The following is a 27479-nucleotide window of genomic DNA, read 5'->3' as shown; positions in this document are numbered from 1 at the left end:
TTAGAGAAAATAAAACTCAATCCATCAAACGGCTGTCCATTATGAAGCATCGTCTCTTTTCACCACTCACGATAACAAGATTTCCCATCTTAAGAAGGAACTAATGATTGTTTATCAGTGATAAATAAAACTAATAGAACAAATAGAGGTACGAGCCTCTGACATTTCGACCCATGGAGCCTGCTGAGCCAATCGAACAGCAGCCAAGGAAAACAATGGCTCATACTCTCCCCCCTCAAAGGAAATGCCGAACATTACAGTGCTGTATAAATAGAAGGCTCTGACTTTGTAGAGCCAGAGCGCGAGATAGAGGACAGGAACCCCCTCCCTGGGTCACTCCGATGGCAAGGTCTCCCACCTCTCCACTCTCTTTCTCTTTATTGCTTTTGTTATTTTTCTCTCTCTGGGTGTGTGATCTATTTTTGAGCTGATTTCTCTCGACCACCTTGTGTTTTTTTCATCTCCTTTAGTTTACTTTTGTATTATTTTATCTCTCTCTCCCTCACTTTCCCTCACACAGGGCATAATGAATAACTGAAAAGCCTAGTAACACATCACAAACACCTCCTGCTTTATTAATGGCACCACCTACTACAGTTGAAGTGGCAAATGGCCCTCCTGGATGTATTATGTTTGGGGCGAGTGTATGGACTTTGACCCGAGGTGAATGCTGTGCTCGGAGCGGGAACGCTTGTGTTTAATGGCTTTTGGTCAAGCAGCCTATTCTCACTGCTGACAGCTCAGTGCAGTTCAGCTTCATTTAACGGTTATGAGAATTTTCCCTTTGCACCAGGATAAATGCAGCCCATGTGCATGCAGACGCACATGGCACAACGTGCAGCATGAGGTGTGGCAGTAAGGGATTTTGCCCTGAGGGCACCAGCACTGGAACAGAAAATCCATCTAGGGTTTAAAATATTGAATCATCGATTTCATTTTGTCATTTCACACTGTTTTTCCCCCTACACCTCTATTGAGAAAGAGAGGGAGGGAGACAGAGTCATCCCCAAAAATGAGGTTAGTTGCTCCGACTGTGTGTAATGAGGTTGCGGATGATTCAGCCGAGACAACTCCAACAAGTCTTTCATCTGTACTATCTTTTGTATCAGGCGTATAAATGTATTTCCCTCGGCTGGCAGGCTGTGCAGACAGTTTGGAAGATTGAACCCCAGCTGCCGGTGTATTAGGAAACAGCACGCACATGGGGTAGCACGCACACATATACACAAGGACACACGCATTCACCACCAAGACGTTCTCTCTTTGACTCTTTGTCTTCCTTTATCTCAATCTTATCACCACACACATTAGCAGAGTCTGTAGCTGCTAGAGTGTAGGTTTTTCTCTTTCTGAAACATTTTGGTTTTTATCTCACAAAATGACTGTAGTGAGGAGGAAAAATGTCCAAACTAGTTCAGCCTTTTTTTACAGAGATGTTTCTTTATAAGGACAGCTGTCACACGAGCAATCAGGATTGTTGATGCCTTTGAGACCTTGGTATTGACCTGGGTATCTGCCTTCTCTAGAATCAATAACATCAGCTTGGACGACATCATTTGCTAATACAGTTTGGCAAGCATCTGATAAAGTGGCTGCCACCTTATGGAACAGTTAGCTCATTTAGAGCACAAACCCGATGCATTTAAAGTTGTCAGCAGTTTTTAGCAAAGGGAAAACTTTTCAGGAATATATCGTCAGTCTTCATACAGAGGGCTATTGTTTTCTTGACAGTCTTTCCAGTCTAATATAGGTGTACAGGGGCCGGGAATGCAATTTCCCACTGAAAAGAACCTCTTTTTGGTAGCTGAAAGTGCCGTTTATGTTTTGCGTAGATTGCTTTTTCACACGGTGTGGGGGTACATTTGCATATATATAGAGAATACCAGTAAAAGGTAAGTCATTAACTTGGCGCCTCTTGTACACATACATACACATACACACACACACACAGTCAGATGAAAATATAGAAAAATTGAAGCTGAATTGGTGTCAACTGTCAATACAAGCAAGTTTGTTTTCTGCAAGGCAAGACAATAGATTTCTCAAGTTCTGCAGTGTGTGCTTTTTCACTCTATCGTCTCTCTTTCTATCATTTTAGTTTCATCAATGGCTAATATATATATATATATATTAGTTCTGTGGATAGAAAATGAAAAAGAATCAATGTGTAGCTTTTCGACAATGTTCAAGGTGAACTGGCTTTGAAAACGTTAGTCAATTTCATTTGTGTATGAGAGCAAACTTAATAGTCTAAATAGGCTTCAGTTGCCAAATTGAGGCTTAAGAGAGATAGTACATCTCAGACTTTTAGTCCTGTAAGCGTGCTACAAAAAAGAAAATATTTGAATAGAGGAATTACATGGTACTGTCTACTTGACCACAGTCTACATGAGCCTGATTTCCAGGGTCAACAGTTCACAACACTAACACTAGCCCCTTGGCTTGAAGCCTGCTTATCGATTCCATTTTTGCCTTTGTTGACAGTTAGTTACTCTGTTCTCCTTCTCTCTTCATCCTTTCCTCCCTCCAGCATGCTCAGCCGAGTCTAAATATCTAATAAGCTGTTCTGCCAACTTCTGATCCAGGGTTTGTTCTCACCTGGGCAAATGCACATGAATAATGGAAGCGGCATGAAGTGAGGCAGGGGCATGGTTGCGACTCAGTGTTGTGTTGAGGCCTGATAAGGCTCTCCACCGCAGCAAAAGAGCCTCAGAGAGCTGATGAGACGACGTCTGACAGTATTAACTTTATTGCCCACAGGCTGCCAAGCTGTAACAGGCAGAAGTATTAAGTAGAGGGTGAAAGAGAGGAGGTGTGTTCTACTCACTGTCACAACCCTGTGAAAATCTCATTTCATTCTGCTTTCATGTATAAATGTATTAAACCAATTAGCAAGTCTGGCTTGGCCTTGCGCTTGACTAGAATTGATTGTTTATTTTTATTTTCAGTGTCTTGCATCAGTAAATGTCCTTCACACAATAGAGCCCTCATCAGCACTGCTGACAGGCAGCAAAAAGAATATAGGAAACAAATACTGCTGTGAAAATCAATGTGGGTGTATGCAACCACACATCCAGCGGCATCTACAGTGACAAGCGTGGAGAGTCATATGGGTCTGTAATACTGTGAGACACACCTACATGTGAACATATAGACAAAATAAACACTGGGTTATATATATATATATATGTGTGTGTGTGTATATATATATATATATGTGTGTATATATATATATATGTGTGTGTATATATATATATATATATGTGTATATATATATATGTATATATATATGTATGTATATGTATATATATGTATGTTTATACAGGAAAAACAAAAATATAAGTATGTCAACGTCATATGTCATATGAATAAATTTACAATAATAAATCATGTCAATGCCAAAACTTACTTTGGATAGTCAGATAGATCAATGATAAATTGGTCAATAACTGGACCAGCACACTAGTTGCGTACTGTACCAATATAATTCATGCAGAATTTCTTGCACTGTTATTGTGAGTTACATAATAATGGGAGTTTCTGTCAGATCAACTGAGGTGAACTGACATAACTTGTCCCTAGAGTCCCAGCCTGTGTTTTCCCCATCAAGAGCTAACACTGGTAACCAGGAAATGGGAAAGCTAACTGGTACAGTGAGGCACAGCTCTGTCTGCTGCCTTTTTCATACTCTACTGATGTGGTGGAAGAGAGCAGGCTGACCTTGAAGTATGTCAGATGCTTCCTAGGCAATTGAAAAAGTTGCTTTTGTTGAAAATCTTTTTTTTTAAATGAGATGTGTTTCCCATGTAGGGATTCTTGCAGGCAGCCTGAGACTAAATCATTTTAAACAAATATATAAAATAAATTAATTGTGGAATCAATTTGCAGTGCAATGTTTGCAGATGTACGCTCTTTATTGAAAACATTTTCCTTAAAAACACTAATCTTAAATGTGACATAAGATGTAAGCTATATAATACCTTTAGATGTGTCAACATATCATTCAAGATTTATTTTGAAATTGGGTTTGTAATAGGAGCTGTCTCCAGTGTAGCTGTGAGAGGGTTAAGCTTAAGCCAGCCTGCTCAACTGCACTGAATGTGAAATGGAAACACCGGCTTGGCTGCATTACTGTTTACATTCTATGAATAGGAATCACATGTTTGGTGAAACCAGCCTGCTCTGAGGGCTTCTGCAGAGAGACAGAGAGAGAGAGAAAGGCAGGAAACAGCAGAGGGAAAGAGAGGAAAGATTGGGCAAGCAGAGGTGGGAAGAAGAGTGAGAGTAGAGGAAGAAGAGAGGAAAAGATGAAGGGAAACAGCAAGAATGACGGGGGTGGCCAAAGGAATCCTGGCCAGTTTCTCATATGCTAAAGCATTCATTTTTATCCCATGAAGCAGCTGCATTGAGACACACGGCTCCTGTCAAAGACTGCACGGAAATCTAACACAACAAGTTTAATGTGCTGCTTGATCCCACTTATATAATCATATGTACAGTTTGGTGTGTTCTGGTCAATTGGAGGGCTCTCATTTTTGGGGCTTCCACATTTCCTTTTTCCAAAACCATAGCGGTGAATAACTGTAGTCTCTTGATGTCTGGCAAAACTCAGCAGTGCCTGGTCCTGACATGTGTCTTATGCTTGTGGGTATTTTTAACCACAATTGCTAAAATAAATTGCCCTCCGAAAAATGCCAGCATTACAATCTACTAATGCAACTGAATCCAGTCAAACAATGTCCTGTTTCTTTCCGGTTTAAATGCTCAGCCGAGGTGATTAGGGCCAGAGATTGAGAGTTATGTTTGCTAATGAAAGTATTCATACAGCAGTGCTGTGTTAGGGTGTTTTTATTTGTCATTTTAATGTGTGCACCATTGACTAGTACCTGTGCCTCGCCAAAATGTGTGAAAGTCTGTGCTTTACCAACATCGCACAAACAGGCCAGCCATTCTCTGTGGAAAGACATGTGTTGGCCCCAGGTATGGTATTTGGTTCCTCATAAAGTAATGAATGAAAGCTCCTTGTTTTAGAAAGACGTAGAGAGAGAAATCAGACCGCCATCATATCATGCCATGTTTGAACATTTTCCCTGCTCCATAAAAGTTTCAAGCTTTATTTTTCTGTATTGTTCTTCCAGGCATCTTTTTAATTAGTAATGTATTACTGTTTCACATGAGCAAGCTGGTGGAGAAAGCCTTTAATTTGTTATTAGCATCATTTAACCTTTTGCCTGTTTGGAGATATTTGTGGAATGCTCACTGCAAAACAACAGGTCTGCAACAGATTGAGGTCACAGACTACAGGCAGGGCTTGTCAGTTGAATAGCATCTGTCTTTGTTCAGCCCCAAACCACTGTGGAGAATCAACCTGATGGCTACCATGAATGCAGCTGGCCTCTAGCAGACCCCGAGCAAACAACTATTGTACTAGTTCACACTGGGGTCAAAACATTAAAGCAACTGTTAAACCAATATGTTTTATGTTATTCCCCTCATGTCAGTTGAAACACCAATGAAGTTAAGCTATCTTATTTAGTGCGCATGCGCCAACGTGCATGCTGCCTGTTGCCGTAGCTTCCGTCTTCCATCTTACTTTTTCCAACTTTTAGCTTTCCTTACCTGTATTATATTATATTCTGATTTGCTTAGAACTTCTATCCCTGTGTGCACTGACGTGATAGTGAGCAGCTGTAACAAAAGAGTTTGCCCTCGGGGATCAATAAAGTATTTCTGATTCTGATTCTCCAGAACACATAAGTGGTTGAAAAAAGGGTTGGTAGCGTTCTGACTATTCATTTAAAGGCATAGTCCAACATTTTTGGAAATACACTTCTTTGCTTTTTTGCCGAGAGTTAGATAAAAAGATCAACCACCATCTACCACTCTCATGTCTGTATAGTAAATGTGAAGCTACAGCCAGCAGTTGGTTAGCTTAGCATAAAGACTGGAAACAGAGGTAAACAGCTAGCCTAAGATAACAAAATCCACCTACCAGCACCTTCAAAGCTCACTAAGTAAAACGTTATATCTCGGGTAAAAACAACAAATGCTTGAGTCTTTTTGTCACTGTGAGGTTGCCAGACAACTAGAGGAGACTCCATTAAGTGACTGTGCATAGTCAAAAAATACTCCAGCACATAAAATCACAATGTGTCGTTTTTTACACTTCGGTTTTTGTACAAAATGAAACAAACAAATAAAACGTGTTAATAAGTGAGCTTTAGAGGTGCTGGTAGGCAGATTTCTTTTAACTTTTGGACAGATCCGGGCTAGCTGTTTCCTCGTCTTTATGCTAAGCTAAGCTAACCATCTTCTGGCCCTAGCTTCAAATTTAGTGTACAGACATGAGAGTGGTATCAACCTGATCTTCTTATATAACTCTCAGCAAGAAAGCGAATAAATATTTCCCAAACCATTCTTTCAATAAAGTACTCCATCTATCAGTGTAAGCTGAAACAGCTGTGTGCTGTAACATGCAGTAAGCTATAGCTCCTTTTTCTTAGCTTTCTCCAGAACAATGTTAGAGTTCTGACTAGTCCTTTAATCTTTAGTGAAGTTTTGCACTCATTGGAATTTTTCCATCACCTGCAGTATATTAGAAGACAATACAAATGGTAAATTACCTCACTGCCTGTGGCTTCAATTAACTATTGTATAAACAATTTGTTTAAACAATTTGTTTCACAAGTAATGTCTCAATTATTTTTCACCCACTCCCTTATTTTGCTACAAAAAACAAATTTAATTTAATTTGCCATAATGAGAATACAAATGTTTTTTCCCCAGCTTTAACGTCCCAAAGGAATGTCTCAGGGTGTGTTTTCCATAGAACCTGCAAAAGGAAGACCGCCGACCCCCTGCTGCTGCTGTTTACTGTCGTCTTGCTCTCTGGAGCCTTTAAACCTCAACTATGTGATTTCCTGCTCCTCTTCCTTCACTGTGATAAGTTCATGATTGACAGCTTCCAGTGAGATGGATAGATTCCAGGTACACTTAGGGAGGAAAGAGTAGTGGGAGTGCAAATGGAGGGGTTGGGTGGGGGTCCGGTGGGGACGAGGGGTGGCAGATACACTCGATCTGACAATGAAAACTACTGATTCACTGTAGATTCTCACAGCATTGAGATTGAGCCACTAATGAAGGCTACTGGTACTGGAGTTGTGACCAAGGACTCAAAGTACAACTCTGTGTTTGTGTGTGTGTGTGTGTGTGTGTGTGTGTGTGTGTGTGTGTGTGTGTGTGTGTTCTCTCATGTCAATGTTTGTTCAGGTTAGGGATCCACATATGGATGTGGATTTATGCATGCACTTTGTTAATACCCATATAATTTACTATGCACTGAAGCACAGCCTTTCGTGGAAGTAATCTTTTATTCTGCTTTACACCCAGGGAACAAGTCTTTTTGATAGATGTCTAACATCTGGCTCTGGTTGCACCTCAGCACGTCCTTCGTATCTTTGAAGTGAAATGCACATTATATGTTTTGTATTTTAAATTTGTCAAGGTTTGAAAGAAAAACATATTTTTGTGTTTTTGTAATGTCTGGATTAGATTAGATTATATATTAATGATCCCAGTGGGGGAAATGAGCCTTTGAGATAGTGAGTTATAATACATTTTATCTTTGAAAGATATATAAAATGCACACACACATGTATATATATATATATATATATATATATATATATATATATATATATATATATATATGTGTGTATATATATATATATATATATATATATATATATATATATATATATATATATATATATATATATACATACACACACACACACACATATATATATATATATATATATATATATATATATATATATATACATATACATATATGTACTGCTGCAGTGGGAATGCTTTGTTTCGACTGTTGACCCTTCATCCCAACATCATCAAATGTCCATTAAGCTCCCGTTTTGGCTTTGCAGCTGTGTGACTACAATTCAGGAGGGAGCAATTTGGTTTTTACAAGTGGATTGTTTATACAAGGATAATCATCTTTGTTCCACAACTGCCTTTTCTCTTGACTGATACATGCGTCAACAAAGTGAATTCATACACATGCAACTGTACCCCCAGGGTACTGTGACTGTAAATAAGCAGCCTCTTTTATTGTTTAGATGTTTGCAACATTATGAAATGACAAAAAATGTGACATCAGTGTTTTCTATTTTGGGGCATTCCCCAAGGTCATGTCTCATAAACTGGTAGTGGAATACATTACTACTGCCACATTTATTGGATCTAATTAAAGCATTAAAATACCTCCGTACACATATACACTAGAAACAAATGCAGTCACAGCAAACACAGTTGCTGGGTACGCACTGGGTCCTTGCATTGGAATTGCATTGGGATCGTAAAATTTGACAATTTGGAAATTGGGATTATTAATAATAAAATTATTAATTTACTGACAGCCCTTTACCCAATAGCTTTGAATATATATAATTTATGTTTTTTGCACAGCAATTTGTCAGCACCCTTCCTTACCTTTAAACGTTTGACCTCCACAGTAGCAAGGTAGGAGCTTGATTGCCTTTAAACTGTTTCCCATCAAACCCCTCTGCCCCACGTTGATGTGTTTAAGACCTGGCCAGGCACCAGATGCATGATTGTATACTAAAGCTCATACAGGTCCCTATTGGGTCCCTATTGGCAAAGCAAACACAAAAAGGGACTTTGACTACTCAAATAAAAGGAGCCTATTGTGTGAGACAAACCACAACATTAGTGCTCTCTACTTTTGGGGTGTCACCTGTGTTTCACATGCTTTCATGTGGAATGTTTTACTGTCTAAGTCATCAAAGCCATTAACGGTACATGTCCTGTACCTGACAGCTGTCTTAGTTTTCTTATAACTGCCAATCCACATCCCCCACGCTACAGTCTGAAAAGAGCAACAGGACTGAAATGGCTTTCTGCGTATGGATGTGTCCTTGCACCTGTTAAAAGGATGTCAGAAGCAAATGTATAAAGCATAAGCACATCAGAATTCACAGTCTGAGTGTGTTTATGTGTGTACTAAAGAACATGATATAGCCCTGCCTTTTCAGACAGACTAATGAATCATCAATGATGTCCCTGTTTTTTGTGGGGGGGTTTTCATCTGATTTGCAAAAAGCTCTGAGTGAGACCTTAAAATCTTGCTACAGTAATCAGTATGACAGTAGATCAGAGGGGGTGCCTTACAAATGTGTGTGGGTGTGGGTGTGTGTCTGCTCGTGTTTGACTGTGTGTGTATGCCTGTGATGTGTGTGTTTTTCCTCAAGCACCAGCTCAAGCTGTTCTCCGTCCAGATGGGACACTTCACCTTAACAAGAATGGCAGATGAAGACAACGAGACAGAAAGAGTTTGTGCTTGTAAATGTGCTGCTCTGGCTCTTTGTGTGAATGTTTGTGTGAATGTTTTTGTGTGTGTCAGCCTGTCTGCTGAACAAACTCCTTAACCATGAAGCTGGCGATTCGGTCCCTAAGTGGCTCCCATCATAGCCGGCATTGTTTCCCCAGAGTGACATAGCTAAAGCTTAATGGGCCTGTTGATGGTGTGTTAAAGCTTGGTGTTAATTATAACGCCATGCTCCATTGAACACAGTCACTTTAAAATCAGCATAAGCAGTACTGTTGAGCTCTGTCCTAGGGAATACGACTGCTGAGTCAGTCAACATTTGAATTGGACAGTTGTACAAATCCAGGATAAGGATTGTGCATTCATCTCTATTGATATGATATTGGCTTAATAAGTGAGGGTTTTAATTCTGTTTCCGTCTCTATGTATAGTTGATTGTTTTCTTGTTATGATACTGCTGTCTTGACAGATGTACAATCCCACTGCATATTTGTTGTGATGACATATGGTTTATTTCTGTGAGTAAGAAGGGGACTGTGGGATTTGTGTGACTTCCTTTGTTTTATTTGTCAAATACTGATGAGCAGAGAGGCAGGATTTGTAGAAAATCATTTTCCGGAGTGCAATAACAAAGTATTGATTGACTTGTATTTTCTTCTTTGCGATCTGTGATTAAAAGACATTGTTCTTTGTTGCATCAGTTTCACCAGATTCCAGAGCAAAGTTCACATTTGTCATACAATGACCTGATGATCTTGAAACAATGTGTATCCTGAGAAACTTAATGAATGTGTGCCTTGTTTCCTGTTGTTAACATATTTTAACAGCGGTCATATGGAGCTGAATTGTTGCTCAGCCTAAAGCTGCTCTCAGTGACAGAGAACTTAATTCCTTGTGAAAATATTAATCTCGCTGACTGAATATTTCAACATAATTTATTTGTTTAATTATACAGATTGTTTTCGAAAGTAGTAGTAGTAGAAAGTAGTCAAATTGGTATATTTTAAAATATTAAACAAATACATCTCTTACATCTGTCTTGCTGAATGAATTACAATGTTGTTGTTTTTTTTAAGATAAGAAGTGAAATATCCAGCTGCTGATTGAATCTAATGAAAATTACAGTTACATAAAGTGTAAAGTCTAGAGGTTCATGTGGCATATTTGTACCTTGAGCAGACAAGCTGAAGGGACAGTGGCCTTGCTTGTCATCATAAGGTTGTGAAGGTTGTCCTTGCCTCCCCTCATCACCTTCCCCCACATCCTGTTTCTCTGGTTATTTCCATTTGTCTGCCCCTGGTTATCAACTCTCTGATACAGTGGAGATAAATTAGACCTATTGTTGGCATGATAAAGCACAACCTCATGCTTGCTCACTCTGTGGTAGCTTGCCTCTGAACTCTCTTGCTCTCTTTACCCCTTACATGGCGAGGCTGTGTGATAACAACCACATAAAGCATCTGATAAATAGCAGCCAAGGTGAATATTGGAGGAGGACATTATTTGCGTATGCACACGTACGCACAGCTTTCTCATAAACAAATACCTCATATACAGCCTCACACATACACAGACACACACACACACACACACACACACTTACTTAGCCCAGTGGCCATTGCCTTTTATCAGCATAATATCTGCATGATTGGCTGTGAGCAATTATTTATTTCTTTTCCAGATAATGAATTTTGTAACAAAGCCTCTGTATGAATATAACTACTTTCTTCAGTTGAGTGCCTTTCCCAAGCACTTAGCTGCTGCTCAAATCATGTTTGCTTTGAACACAGCTCAGTGTCGAGGCATGGTTTCTGGTGCAGCAGAAGGGAGGAGACTTTCATTCGTGCAAATGAGTTTGAGCCTTTAAGCTCTGTTTCTGTCTTTATATAGTCCTGTCTTCTCCAGCTTGTCCTTTGCTGGTTCCAGAGATTACGAGTGGCTGTGTAATGCTTACTTCTCAATGCAACGGGATTCACACTACCAAGTCAGGATACTGTCACAACACAATAAAGTTATTACAAATGGGCTGCGGATGACAAAGCTAACTCAATATACCTTAATATGAACAATTAAATAGATTCAATAAGAGGACAATGCCACACTTTGGCATGATGTTTTGACAACAAGTTGTGAATTGTATTATCCATCTTGAGTCAGGCTTAACTGATTATGCTCCAACAACACGTTTTAGCAGCAAAATGCACGATAGTAGAGCTGCAACAGTTAGTATATTAATCAATTAGTCAATCAACAGTAAATTAATTGGCAACTATTTTCATCATTGACTAATTGTTTTTTTAAGCAAAAATGCCAAATATTCTCATGTTTTACCTTCTTAAAAGTGAGGATTTGCTTTTCTTAAGTACTCTGTTCTCTAAATCTTAAGGTTTTAGACTGTTGGCTCTGAGAAATTCCGAATGCTATTTTTTCACAATTTTTTCAACATTTTATTGACTAAATAATTAATCAAGAAAATAATTAAGATACACTGAACACAATCTTTGGGGCTTTCTCTATATTGGACATAGCAGTGTCTGTACTGACAATGAGCTGGCTAGGTAGTACAGAACAGAAATGAAATTAGACAGGCTGTGATTAAAGTTGCTTTATTTTGAGTAATTCCGTTGGAAAACCAGGAGGCTGAATGCTCAGTTACCAGATAAACTTACTGATGCTGGCTCATTTCATGCTCAGCACTTCCTCACTTTGAAATTGTACTTTTTAAACCTTGGAGGAAGCCTAAGTGTCTTTAGATGTTAATAATGTTAGTGTCCCTTGTATCTGCTGACCTTTTCTCGATAACATGTTTTCACGTGTGAGTTAAATGGTTTTTTAGTGTCTGAACATAGTCATCTTAATGTATACAATGACCTAAGCTTCAGAGAGGTCACTCACAGGAGTTTAAACCCTGTCCCAAAGGTGAAAAGTACTTTTTGATTAGTCATAACCAGTAAAACCCAGTCATCAGTAAATCCTGCATGACTGGCGCAAAGGGAGACAAGGGCAGTTTTTCAGGAACAACCTCACCTAATGAAATTGTCACTGTCAGCGATCTGGGGTCGTCCTGTTTAATACTGTATTTTCACGGTGCCTGCTTTGTTTCTTTTAAAGGATGGAGAGCCACTGCGAGCTGCGCTCCTATGCCACTGAATCAGTGCAGGGGGGGGGGATTGGTGATTTCTCATGTCAGTGGTTTTAAGGCCACCCAGGGGAGACAGCTTGATATGCAGGCTGTACGGTGCTGAGATTTGGTGGGCTTGTGGAAAGAGGGGGAGGATCTGAAATGAATTTTCTTGTTTAGCTCAGGCCCTGTTTTCACTGTCCCACTTGAAATTGGTGTTGGGATCATGCTTTAAAAGTTGAAATGCCCTTGGAGTTAATAGTTTATTGCTTGAAAAGTCAAGCTGATCTTACCATAGAAGCCATATAGAATAGACAAAGTCAGCGGTGAGGAGCTGGAGAAAGAAGGATGGAAGTAAAATGTATGAGGAAGAGTGAAGAGTTTAAACATGTAAGGTTAAGAGTCTGTCAGGGTGTTACAGAAATGGAGAATTCCTATATTTTTTAAGTTCCTCTTTCTCTGTCGTCCTCTGCTGCTGTGCATCTGTCTCTCCTTTTCTCTGCTATTCTCTTCACTCCATTGATTTTTACTACTTCCCCACCAATCAGCCAACCTCTGTCTTATTCCTCCCTGCTCATGCAGTCGTTCCTCTTCTTCTTATACAGCAGGAGGAATCATGTGTTAAAGGCTGCAAGAAGGAGGCCTAGTCGACAGTTGTGCAAGCTGAGCGGTGTATATATAATAGTACAAGATGTGAAATAATAACAATGTGAAATGTGTGTGTTAGTGATGTTTCTGCTGAATCTGCACAGGCCAGTCTGTCTTACCTGAAGCCAATATGTCATGACTGATTCAGTTAAAATCAGAAATGGGTGAATGGGCAAATTGATGAGTTGTGTAAACCTTCTGCTGTTCTATTCGATAAAAAATGGACCAAGAACAAAGTTCAATAAAGTGCAAGTTCCTTATTAGAACCTCATTTAATTTGTAATTGTAAATACTCATACGCACTGTATCTTTTTCTTCTTCATGCAGGTAATTGGCCAGCTTCCGTGGGATTTGATGTCACCTTTAGATTGGTTCAACTGAAGATGGAAACACTGGAGTCTGAGCTGACCTGCCCGATCTGCCTGGAGTTGTTTGAAGATCCCCTGCTCTTGCCCTGCGCCCACAGCCTGTGCTTTAACTGCGCCCACCGCATCCTGGTGTCTCACTGCTCTACAAGCAAGCCCCTCGAGTCCATCTCGGCCTTTCAGTGCCCCACCTGTCGTTACGTCATCACGCTGAATCACCGCGGCCTGGAGGGCCTTAAGCGCAATGTGACGCTGCAGAACATCATTGACCGCTTTCAAAAGGCCTCCCTTAGCGGCCCCAACTCCCCCACTGAGAGCCGGCGTCTGCAGCCGCAGCGGCCCTACACCGCCACCATTAGCGGTACAATAGCTGGAACAATTGGCAGCAGTGGTGGCACAAGCGGGAGCAGCGCCCGTGGCAGTCCGGCCACTTCCAGCCACTCCCACCCGCACGCCAACCACACCAACGCCAACCACAGCCCAGCTGTTATTGCTAAAATGGATCCACGCATCAGCTGCCAGTTCTGTGAGCAGGATCCGCCACGTGAGGCTGTCAAGACGTGTGTCACGTGTGAGGTATCGTACTGTGACCGCTGCCTGCGTGCGACACACCCTAACAAGAAGCCGTTCACCAGCCACCGCCTGGTGGAGCCGGTGCCGGACACTCACATCCGCGGCCTGACCTGCCTGGAGCACGAGAATGAGAAGGTCAACATGTACTGCTTGGTGGATGACCAGCTCATTTGTGCCCTCTGCAAGCTGGTGGGGCGCCACCGAGAGCATCAGGTGTCCTCACTCACTGAACGCTTTGATAAGCTCAAGGTTAGTCCTCTGTGTCCTTTTCAGTTTATAAAGCATGTGATAAGTTCATATCAGCAACAATGTCTGTGTACTTTCTGTGTACTGCTCCTACTCTTATATTGCAAGGTAAGTCACCATGTGGAGCAAGGTTTTTATTGAAAAGGACTGATGATTTACTGTTGAGCTTTGAAGCTATTCCCATTCTCACAAAGAGGTTCGCCTTTATAGCCTGCAACATTCATTATGATATCTTTGTTCGCAGTTTTCAGCAAAATGTTTAATCCATCCATTCCTACCTCGGGGATGTTCATTCTATGCATTTCTGTTGACTATGAACTTTCAGTACTGCCACAGTTGCATCATACACACTCACACCAGCCTTTGTTCAGCAAGAAGGGCAGAAAGACAGATCGCAAACAGAAAGTGAGAGAGAGACAATTGGGATGGTGTTTCTGGTGAGAAGGGCAGAGAAAGACGGAGAGCAATAGGGAGGCCGTCATTATAATAGTCGATGAGCTGGCATTCCCTCTAGCCACTGAGCTTTCAGTGGCTCTGCGTAAAGTCCAGGACTGCTGAATCAGGGTGAAAAACAACAGAGAGAGGCACTAGCTGGAGCTAATTCCACCACTAAAGACCTAAAGCAGCCACATCTGCTGGCCTAAAAACTTTTCCCATGAGTGTTTGTCTTTATGCACCCTTTTTCCAAAAAAACCTGAAAATGAAACATTATCCCAGAGGTTTGCAGTGTAACTGATTTCACACTAGCATAAATAAAAATGTATTGAATATTTAAGTTGCATTTTTGGATTGCTTCTGTGAGTAATATTCAACTCTCACGCATCATATAGGAAGGGAATTGTGTTCATTTTGCTCCATCTGGTTGTTTACTGGCGTAGAAGAACCCAGTTATTACTGTACTCTGGCCTCATGACGGTTACCCTGCAAATGAGCATCTTTATTGCCACAATAAACCAATTAACAGAATAATTCTGTGGACCAGAGGTGGTCCCTGCACTCACACAATGCTTGAGCAAAGATATCGGGGAATAATATAACAGTGATGATAGCAAATACTTCTTGATTCTCTTTGTTTTCTATAATGGTGTGTATATATATGTGTCTGCACAAACAGCAAAAGTAAAAGCAGTAAAATCTTAATCTGTGCTTGTTGAGATACTGAAATTTACATATTGTCCAGACATGAATTTTAGATGTAGACACAAGCTCTGGTATTTGCCCTGTAGTCTGGTAGAGATACCTTTACTGTAAAATGTTAATGGTGAAAGTTACAGATGCTCTGTGTTTTCACTGCATTGTGTAAAAGAAGCACTACATGAGCTACTTGATATACTGCATCATTATATAGATTCTATACTTCCTTCCTTGCCTCTTCTGTAGAGCGGTGCATGTTTGTAGGTTGAGGTTGTGTTTCTCAAAGAAAGTACAATTTAATGGTCTCACATTTGGGCTTTTTTGTCACTACAACATTACAAAAGTGGGTCTCAGGGTGAACACAACAACAGCAGTGATGTTCTCGGCAGCACAGAACATCAGTTTTATTTCAGTGAAAATGTAATCCCACATTCTGCATTATTGATGATTTCAGCTACCAAAGTTTTGCACCAACATGTCAGCAAAATTCCACCTGCTCTGCACCTCTCATAGACTTAACCCACACGAGTGTGGAGTTTATTTTCACTAGCACACTTTTTTACCCCCCCCCCCCTTTCTGCCACCGCATTCTCTACAGACTGTGGGAGAGTTTACAGTAAGTAGCTAGCTCTCCCCCCTCCCCCTCCTTTCCTCTCCACTTCGTGGCTGGCTGTGGTTCTTTTGAACGTTCCCCAGCCAGGGCTTTGAACTTTCTTGACTTTGAAATCCCCAATCTACCCCAAATCTGGGAGGAGACCAGCCCCAGTCCAAGCTCCAGCTCAGCTCACCAGTGGCAGTGGCAGCTAACTTATAATCTTCTACTCTCTCAATGCAAGGCGGAGAAGAGGAAGTCCTATTTGTGAATAGCTAATCATGGAAGATGTAGGTCAAAAAGGGTTGTGTGTCTTCCACTGCATTCTCCTTTTCCTCTGTTTCTTTTTCTGTCTAAGACTAATATTCATTGAAACTGTCATATGTAACTAATGTTGATATTGACTGGTCTTCTGCAATGCCCCAATCTGCTCTTCTAATTGGCCACTAGTCAATATCATTAAATAAGTGCACTCAATTGCCTCTGTTTGACCCCTGCCTCACTTCATTTTATCTTTGACCTCTGGATTACTCTTCACATTATTTCCTCTCTCTGTTGTGTACGCTGGGAGCTACTCTCTCACTAAATGATTTCTCACACATTAAGGGAAAGGTAAGCTGAGGCTGGATATTTCAGAACAGAAAATGCCAACAAGTGCCAGCAGTGTAAAAGACAGAATGCGGCACAGCTGAAACTGCAGGGATCTGAGTTGATTCCCCAGGCAGCTGTTAAGCAGAGCTCTTTGCTAAGAAGCAAAGACGTTTGTGTCTTATAATTGGCAGACCTTGGTAATAATGTATTACTTTGATATTCTTAAAAGACTGCAGCTTAAAGGTACTACACTCTAGATTTGTATTTGTTTTACACAAAGAGATTCACTGAAACCACTTCCAGCTAAGATGCATTCTGTGGCAGCAGTGAATGGTTCATCACCTGCTGTTCTGGAAGTGTGTATTGCAGGCTCATTAGAGTGTAATTTAGGTACATTTTGTGGCAGCCTAACATCCCCTTTCAGAGGTGCGTGCACCGAAGCACCGGAAGGTGAAAAAGCATAACACCAAAGGTGAAACTGCAACATTGTAGGTGAAATGTCTACCACATGGTTCATGACTGATCACAACTTAGGATTTGTACATTCAGGTTAATTTGCATTTAGCATTGAACATATTATTTTTAGAGGTGAAGCACCTCACCAGTCGTGACTGACTTGGTGAGGTGAATGGGCTTGCTTTTAGACAGTGTGTAGGGATGTTAAGGCTACAAGAGGTGATCATTTTGCTGTTAGGGCTCCAACCATTTGGAATAGCTTACCTGAGGAACGTAGACTAGAAAAATCACTGCCTTCTTTTAAATTGTCTCTCAAGCAGATGAGGAAGAAGCAGGACAAAGACTGAAGGAGATAGAGAAATGGTGATAAATGAAACCCATCACAAGGATAAGAAGTCTTTCTCTTTTCTTCTGCATTACTGGTAGTTAATTTACTGACTCTCAGGCTCTTGAGGGTTTGAAGTGTGTGTGCTTTAGCATCAAGTGCTAATGAGCTGGCATGGAGGCAAAGCCTATAGCACCGTTTCTGACATTCGTGACATTCAGAGCGACACTTGAAATAAACGCAGATAAACTTAAAGACTCTGGATCTTCAACTTTCGGTGGCATCACATGTGCACTAACCCTACAGCAATGGGATTTTGCCATTGCGTGTGTGTGTGTCTCCAAGGTCTTGACAAGTCTCACGCATACTTGTACCAGATGATAGTCTGTGTACATGAGAAGAATGAAGAAATGTGCAAGACGTTTCCAAGTAATTATTGGATTAATTCCTGTTTTGGAAGAGGCAAGTCATAGCATAGTGACACCACCTCCCTCTCTGCCTTTTTGCTCTATAACTCTCATCTCTCTTCATTTCCTTCAGTCCCTCCAGCCCTGCTTCTCTGCCTTCATCCGCACCGTTTTCTTCCTTCACCCCCCTCACCCCTTATATCTATTTTTCCCCCATCTAAGCTCCTTAAGGCACTGTCTAACTCTCTTCTGTGCGATGTGTGCATCACGTCTGCTCCTGCTGCTGACTCCACTCCTGCTGTATTTACAACCATTTGCTTTACTAAATCCAGAGGCAAGCTTGCGCACATGTGCATGAGCACTCACACAGACACACAAATGCGTGCGCATTTAATCACATCCACACCCACAAACTCACTTGTACTTTCTGACTCTCTTTTCACACAGGCAGATACAGGCACATCCACAAAATAGAGTTCAACTCACCTAATCTGATTGTACGCCAAACACTGGCAGTAATGATTTTAAGAGGAAATTAAAAGGCTGTGATGTCAAGTGCTCAACCAAGCTGAATTCTTCATGCACATTTCATATTATTTTTCCCTCGTACACAGACTCCTACTCTCTCTGCCGCTGTCCTCCCTCTCTGTCACTATATTTCTCTCACTTTCTCTGTTTTGCATACAGGCACACAAACATCATCCTTCCCACTCTGTCACTCTGTTTCTCTCTCTCCTCCCTCTGCCTCATTTGGCCCCTGGCCAGTCTGTCTTGTTTTAGGTAACACCACTCCTCTCCGCCTGCAGTCGCCCACAAACCCACATACACCGCTGCAGCATATTGCTGGTGAGAGGGAGACTTATAGCCCTCCAGTGTGTTTGTGTGTAGGAGGGTTTATGATTGCCTTCAAATGTGTGTGCCTGTGTGAAGTATTTACGTGTGTGTGTGTGTGTGTGTGTCTGTGTGTGTGTGTGTGTGTGTGCCTGCAAGCACATGTGGGTGTGCATGTGTGTCCAAGCAGATGCTATTAGGTCTGACATGTGTGGAGTGATTGGGAGCTGAGTATGTGATGCCAAGGGAAATCATGGCTCTATCTGGAGAACAGTGTGAGATGGAGCACACTTAGTCATGCTGACAGAACCACCAAGGATGTAGAAAGCTTTTAGTGTGTGCGCCTGTGTGCGCCACTTCTCTGCCTATGTGCGTTAACGTGCCTATCAGGAAGTCTGCGTGAATGTCTGCGTTTGTGCATGAGCAAGTGCCTATACTTAACGACGCACACAAGCACACCCTGTCAATGCATCATGCATGTGTTGTGAAAATATGTCACGCCAGCCCGTCATAAAATTTAGTGGTTCATGAAAAAAAAAGCTTACCAAATCACTCCCAGCCACTGCATCATGCATATGCACAATTTATGCTAAAAGAAAGTGGAAAGCTTTTAGGAGCTTTGGTGCAGTGATACAATGCAATGCAGAAAGAGGGAAGTAACTGGCTTTACTCATCTCTGAGTTTTGTGTGTATGTTTGAGAGCGATGTATAAATTTATCCATTCCCATTTATCCATTATCCATTGATGCCTCTTCTCACTTTTCTTCCATAAAATGAGTGCAGGGCTCACTCGTGTAGCTGGATCCTTGTTATTCTCAGTTCAGGCAGCTATAGCGCAACACTGATATTCACTGCTATAGGATGGTTCATGTAATCCACTGAAATATATCAACTATAGTACATCCTAAGGGCACTCTTAAGGTGTATATCTGCAATCAGTGTTGTTCATCATTTTTAAAATTGAGGTTCATTGCTCAGCTGTAAAGTCTACAATTGAACTGTATTTTCTCTGTAATTTATATTTCATAATTTACTTACTCAATAAAATGTATTGTGAATAACTTGAACTTGTGAAGGTCCAATTTATCCCATGGTTGTTCCTACTATGAAATATGTGTGCTTGGTCTGCAAGCCTTAAATAATTTCTTTATCTTGGTTTTAGTGTCTCATGGACTAAATATTGTTTTAGGGGATTTTTTACGCCCCCAAGGATAAAATTCCTGGGTAAACTCTATTTGGATTTTTTTAGTATGAAAATGGTCAACTTTAAAAGCACTGAATATCAGCACAAAATATTTAGTAATATCCACCTCTGTAGCCTGTATCCCAATATGTGCCTTCTAAATCCATGCTGGTTGAACCCTGCTAGATTTTTCTTCCAATCTGCATTTTTGCCACCTCTTTTTTGGGGATTTTTACAAGGCTTAAAACTGGAATTCAGGCACTTGAAGGGTTGCGCTGTGTGTATTTTAGCATAAAGCTGTAATAAGCTGACAACATAGCAAAGCTTTGCTGAGCCTCTGACACTTTTGACACTCAAGGAAAATCATTTTAACTAAGCAGCTGATAAATCCAACTTTTGGATCTCTGTGGCATCTACCATGCAAACATATATATGCATACTTACAAAGCATTAATGCGTGCCTGAATGAGTTTTGTGTATGTTGTGTCTGTTCTTAAAATGTGTGCTATGCCTCAGTTGTTGTTTTTTTACAGTAGATGTATTCGTGTTTATACAACGTGGTTTGTCATAATGCATGGCAGATCATAAACTCATTATTATTTATGTATTTTAGTCAGATGGCTGGCAGCTACCACAATGTAAGAGGATTTACACATTAATCAACAGTGGAAACTCATCTTGCTATGCTGATGTTATTTTCCACTGGGTTCCAAGCATTTTGATTCCAACCTTTTCATATAGTGCCATATTAGTGCCTGCAATATCAGATGAGTAAGCACTTCCTAGTATTAATCTGCAACAATCCGTGGCACAGATTACATTTATATAAGGGGAAGGGAGGGGCTCTGTTTGAGGAAACTGATGACACCTGCAGTTTATGAACATTACTATGAGACTTGATTTAAAAATTACATTTCAATGTCTCTGGGGGATTGTGAACATTGTAAAGGCTTGATAAAATCCACAAATTTCAGTCAAAAGGATAAATCACAGGTGCCTGGGTCTTCCAGAAGCTATTTTGGTTTGTGGCTCCGGGACAGTGGACAAAACAACGAAGCAAAACAGGAATATTTATACTGAGTCTGGAATGTCAGTCAGCATCCTACTTCTGAATTTCTTGATCCTGTACACACACATACACAGAGGTATATATGTGTGAATACGTGTGTATACGCACAAAGGCTCACTGAATATTTTCTCCTTTGTAGTACATTTTGGTGTCTGTGCACACGCTGCCTTTTTGTGCGGGCTGTGTGCGTGATGAGTTCTGTGTCCTGTTGTGAGGCTGCCAGGCAGGAACAGTGTGTCGCCACTGGGAAGATACTTTGTTTTAAACTAATGACACCAGTGTGCGATAAACAGCACGTCTTCTCTGGCCTGAGGACACCAGGGACCTCTGATTCATCCCCAAACTTAAAGTAGGCCGGTGCTTAGTTTTCTCTGAGCTGCACCCAGGGAGCAATAATCATAGTTTAGTAATAGTTTTCAGCATTGAATCATCTGTATTATCTAAATGTTGAAGAGAGAATTTCAAGCAATTTAACTGGATATTCAACCTATAACCACTGAGTCAATTTAATAATATAATGATTTATTCTTAGTGTCATTTTGTGCTTTGCTTTTTTGCCAAAGTTCTAAAAGTAAATATGTACTGTTTGACTTTTAAAGTGTGCCTTTAAAGCTGCTTTAAACAATATTTGTATATTAACAATGGATGAAATTACTCTGTATAATGTGACAAGTGTCACTTCCACAAGTGGCAAATCCACAGATCACTATCACCTGACTCTGCAGTTCCCCCTTAGTTCTATGGAGTGTCTACAGCTCATTGTTTCGGTTTTGGTTCGACCCTAGCAGGCAACTTTTTTTTTTTTTAGCATTTTGCAGCTAAAGAGCCAGATATTTCCCTTTAGGAGTATGGTAGAGACCAAAATTGAGCTAACAAGGCCGCCATAACAACTTTATAAAGTGGTAGTATATCAGTGCTGTGTTTATAGCATCAATTAATGCAGGTTTAAGGATTTGGTCACACCAGAAAATGGTAGCACCAGAAGCTAGCTAACTCTACATTACTAGCTAAACCTGTGACAATCTGCCTGTGGGCCTGAAGGATTAAAACTTTAAAACTTTAAAGCACCCATTAAGCTCTTTTGCCTTGTTCATCTGTTGATAGGAACTCTATATTGTGAATCAAATTAGGTTATAAACTCTTAAGATTTTTGGGTTTCTTGGTTTTTTATCAGGTGTTTTGAATTCAATGTAAGTACAGCATTGACTCAACTATGTAGACTGCGGCTGATAACTAGTAGCAAAACGAGCCTCATTTGCATCATTTTCTCTGATCTTGGAAATATCTTTAACTCAGAAATACGGCATTTTACTTGGTGATAGTCACTTCTTATCATACGTTCTCATTATGGGGTGCTTTTCATTTCTGGAAGGCAGTGGCTCTGTCCACTTCAGTTTTGATTTCAAGACAGCTGGTTTCCTTTTTAGCTGCTTCACTGTTGCAACTGCTTGAAATGTAAAACACATCATTTCCCTTTCAACAGAGCTGAAGAACTGAATGACACTGGGTGTTTGCATCAAATGACCAAAACTGGATGTAGGCCATAATACGCACAGCTACTTAAGTTAGTGAGAAACCAATCTTGCCTATCTGCTTACAGCCATACTTGGTTGAACATCATCTCTTAAACTGTGTTGTGTTTTTTTCAATTTTGGCTTTCATGTCACTGAAACTGCATTTCTTACACTTCCACAAGGCTACACATTTCAACCAGCTTAAGCAATCCCATTACAGTAACAACGAAAAATTACTCCTCTGTCAAGGCCAGTCTGTCAGGAATCAGTTGACTTAGTTCACAATGACAAGAGTTAGGAGAGAAAAACAAGTGCAATATGGGAGAAGAGTTGATCGAAAAGGCATATTGGCGAGTAAACCAATTAATTCCTTTTAAAAAGCCCAACTGTTTTTATTGTTATGTATTGATCTCTCCATGGGCAGTCATTATTTCATAATTTCCAGTTGTATTACAGCAGCAGAAAAATTGATAAAAAGCTGAAAAGGGAGAAATGCTGGAGAAAGTGGTCAGCAAAGTTTCCCTACAGTTTCAAAAGTTCAGCAAGGGATATTCAGATTTGATGAAGATCATTATTGTTTTGTATTAATGGCTGCAGAATTGTAAAATGGAAAGATACACGGGGAAACCCAAATGATTGTTTAGTTTAAGCAATATGCAAGAATGATTTAGATGTTTGAAAATGTTTAATTTATTGAAATTTTTAGGATACACATCTTTTAAGTTGCCTTGTCCCATTTATGTATTGTAAAATACTGTATCTCTTACATGGAGTTATACCCATTCTTACTGTTTATTTTACATCATCTATGTCCCAGTGAGTGAGAGAATCAACTCCTTTGGTCATCTTGAGGGGAAAGCAAAGTACTAGAAATGGATTTCTAAGCATGTGTGTGTTGTTTTGGCTACCGAGGAGAATTTCAGCCTCCCACACTGTTCTCAACCCCTTCGCTCTGTCTCAGACACAGCTGCCTTGGACAGAAATGTTCTTCAGTGCATTCCATTCCCATGATCTCCTTCTACCTGAAACATGTGCATTCACTTTCAAAAGACACGTACACGCACACATGACCGTGAGCACCATTATCTAGCACAGTGCCACTGACACATACAGTAGTGTAGGAGGAAGTGCTGCATATAAGGCACAGGCAGATCTAAGTGACGGCCTGAAATCTAGGCAACATTTTGTACTAGAGATTTATTTGGGATTTCTTAGTTAACAATGTGGCAGTATAAATTAAAGTTTCGAATGTATTTTGAATGAATGTGTATTTTACACAGTTACATTTACATTGCTTGTTTCATTGAGTATTGGAAAGTATATTTTCTGAATGTTAATTCTAATTACTCATCTACCGTGATTATTATGTTCCAAAAATGTCCATATTGGAGCTGTACCAGAAAATAAAAGTCAATCTGTCTAGAAAATGCAACCATTGTTTTTGGCACAAAATACAAAATGGATTTATGTTTAGATTTATACATTTAAAGAATAGTCTCTGCTTTCCTGTATTCAGTACTTCAGGCCTGTATTTCTCCACAGCATGAACTCTTGACCACAAGTGACCCTGCGTCACTTGTGAGGGGCACCAGACATTTAGCTGTCAGCCAGAGTTGGACTGTTAGTCCAAGATGTACAAGTTATTTAGGTTTACAAGATTTTGGACAGGATTCTGCCACAGGAGCTGAAAGGAGAGGAGCAGCAGGACAATATGACCGTGAACTGACTTTGCAAACTTGAGTTACCTGGGAGCTTCATTTCATGTGACAGAGAGATTGAGAACACAGGTTAACGGCACTGTGCTCCGATGTCCCCCTCTTAAAGCCGCTGAGAAAGGGGCGCGCTGATGCATGCTTAATAGCATGCAGGGCTTCTTTTATGGCTTCTAAAAAGGGACACATCACCTATCCTCTCTGGCCAACATGGTGGTGACAGCAGCAGCCAGCACTAAAGCTCCACAGAGAAACACACAGCCACGTGTACATCTGAGGTCATGCATACAGTACAAACATGGAGACGCTATCCGTATATTCATATAGAATCTATGGCATAAAGATGACTTGAAATAGTCACAACACACACCAGAGAAACAGATCACAGCCCATGTCTTGAAAAGGGCAGTTGCCTGTTTCAAATATTTTCTTTATTGACCTTTCAGCTTAAATAAGTGTTTAAAAAATTAAATAAAGTCCATCCACATAAAATATATACACGCACGCACGCACACTAACAGAAACATGCAGATGCCTTCTCTGTATTTGATAGCACTGGGAGTTTTCCAGGCAGCTCTGTACGCCTTCTTCAGAGATGTCCCTTTGGAATACTACGGCCAACAGTGCTCGTAAAAGCCATCACGCTAATGCAATTACTTTTTATATTGCTGAGTCCTATAACCCAACCACAGCTAGAAGATATCAGAGAGAAAATATGTTGTGTGGTTTTATTTCTTCAATTCGGCAGGTGGCAGCTTAATTTGAATTATGTATGAATTCTGTCAAAAGTTTGATTGTGTTGCATTATTGTGTATTTATTAAGCCAAACCTCCAGCCAAGTCCCCAGACCTTTTAGCTTGCATTTGTTGCATAACATCTGCTGAAATTACGCCAGAGATTCTGTTCACAAGGATGACAGTAGATGTGACATCAGGTTTTAATATAAAAAAAGGTAATTCTAATTTAATTTAGGTATACTTAACTTCATCCTCCCAATCACTGATCTGCAGGAGCATCCCTGGAAGTTTCTGTTTAGCTCGGGTTACACAGAGGAAGTTCAGCTCCCCCAGGGAGTCATACAGTGAGGAATGTCTGTTCCAGATATTGGCGCCAAAAAGCCAACCACATAGAATCACAGGAACGCATGGAATGCGTCTTTCCTTTTTGCGGCGTGCCCTGTCACCATTGCAGACACTGTCCTGAGTGGTACCCTGCACTATAACTCTGGTGTCAGGAATGCATAGCAGTAAATCTGAGCCACAGCTAGAGTTATGTGATTTTGTACCAGGGCTGTCATCCCATAAGGTTTTTCATTTGCATAAGTACACCAGAGCTGTAAATGTGAATCCATAGTGTTCATCCATAACCTGTCACAATGAGAGTCAAAGCAATAGGAGGATGTCATATTTATGTGCACAATTATAATCACTATTTTTCTTCCTGTTAGCATTGTCTCTGCATCTCACATTTGCTCGCTTCCTCTTTTTCGGCTCATACTCCTCTTGCTGCAGTGTCCATCTAATTTTTTGGGCATCCTGCCAGCAGCTGGCATGGTAACAGGTGTCATATATAGATGTTATGTAGCTGCCATCAGCACTAGCATTACATGACCTCATCTATAAATATATGATAGTGACATGATTTAATGGCCTGCTTCCTGGGCACTGTCGGTTCAATTAGATAAGGCAAAGTACAGTAGAGATTTAGTAAATCACTTCACCCACCTTGGAGAAAGAAACCCCATCTGTTAGGGTGGACAGAGCCACTTAGATACTAATGGAGACACTCTGTCTTGCCACTGACCACTGCCACTGTGTGTGAAAGGGAGGGGGGAGGGTTTCTTGTTATTGTGCGTTTTCTGCCTAAGTGTGTATATATTTGTCTGATTTGTTGTGTGCATGTTGCCTGCTGAACCCTGGGCAGATGAGAGTCGGGGTCTTTTTCTGTTCTATGTCTGAATGCCTGTAGGGCCCAGTAGGGGGTCACACTGTGGTGGGCAAACTAAAATGCTTCAGGGTGGAAATCTCACTGTTCCTCTCAAACGGATCTCTGTATGGCATTCAGTAACGCTGAAACAGCAGCAAACATAAAGCTGCTGTTTCCCGTTATAACTCCAATTCTGCTGGGGAGTTTTCCACTTTGCCTTTATGTACTGCAAGTAAATCTCAAACATTTATTCCCTGAAGTACAGAGCTCAGGGGACCCATTCAATAGGTTACATGGCTATCAAATTAACTGCTGAAAAAAATGAGGTTTGTGCCAAAGCAAGGGTTTTAATCTGAAAGGCAAGGAAATGGAGAAGTATATATTTGTGGCAGATTGAGTTAAAACCATGCTGAGATCTGTCGAGATGAGCAAAAGTCTTAGTGAGGAAGTTTTTTTGGATGCTAAATTTGAGACTGCAGTAAAAGTAGCTTGGAATCACAGTTGCTTTACGTCAGAGCCTTCTGTGCCTCCTTTTTCCCACAAATCATGAGTCAGTTATGATACATTATCTTGCATTAAGATTCCCTTGAGCAGGCGGCAGCACCTCAAGTTTACACTGTGACACACATCTTGACATGTGCTCCTCTGTGTGTTTTTAAGCGTGTTTACCGTCCTGCTGGTAGCACCAGTCTCACATGCTTGCAGAAACGAGGCGTTCGCTGCCTCCGAACCCTCTCACCCCAAAAAGATATCGACTAACTGTGTTGCTCATAACCTTATCACACTCCCGCAGAACCAACCCCCATTTCTGTAGTCCATTAGCTCAGATGAACTTCTCTGGAGGTTTTACTAGAAGCTGACAAGTGTAAAGCTTTAAGCTTGGAAAGTGTCAATCACACCAGATTATTGTTCCTGTTATATGACTGAAGGTTTAAAAAGATGACGTGTACAGCAGCATCAGGCTTTAAGATGACAAAAGGAGTCCAAAGAGAGAGAGGAAATTCATTTGCAGGACTTCAATTTTTAAAGATCAGATAAAACATGTTATTTCCACTTGCTATTTGCAATGTTAGCCAAAGCTGTTATGTTATGCTCTATATCTTTAGGCAACTGTCCCAATCAAACATGTTAAATTTAAACTGAGAAGTAGAGATAGCACTACGTTTTAGAGACAGGACTCTTATTGTGACAGTTATTTAGGTTTTACAGTTAAAAAAGGCAGAATGAAGAAGTGGAAGACAAGAAGGTGAAGGTCAGGGTTGAAGATGAAATTAGGAGAGAGCAACAGCTGACATTGCAGAAGAGCGGGAAGGAGAGCTCAGAATTGGCAGGGAAGCAAAAGCAAATAGTGAGGGCGGGAAAGAGAAAGAGAGGCTATTGGGATTCCATGATGTCGACATTTAGGGTGATTCACTCATC

General features: G+C 40.6%; 1 protein-coding gene across 5 annotated transcripts in view; it reads left to right on the top strand.

Annotated features, from left to right (window-relative positions):
• The window catches only part of mid2 (midline 2), a 140971-nt gene that overhangs the window by 53960 nt on the left and 59532 nt on the right, over positions 1-27479 (top strand). For all 5 annotated transcript variants that reach the window (XM_044205238.1, XM_044205239.1, XM_044205235.1 and 2 more), the window contains one exon: positions 13464-14323. In XM_044205238.1, coding sequence (XP_044061173.1) covers positions 13520-14323 — 804 coding nt within the window. In that variant the 5' untranslated portion in view covers positions 13464-13519. The remainder of the gene's footprint in view (positions 1-13463; positions 14324-27479) is intronic.

This window comes from Siniperca chuatsi, linkage group LG8 (genome assembly GCF_020085105.1).
Source record: "Siniperca chuatsi isolate FFG_IHB_CAS linkage group LG8, ASM2008510v1, whole genome shotgun sequence".
NCBI lineage: Eukaryota > Metazoa > Chordata > Actinopteri > Centrarchiformes > Sinipercidae > Siniperca > Siniperca chuatsi.
Note: the sequence above shows the minus strand (reverse complement) of the source record. Positions and strands in the feature narration are given on the sequence as shown.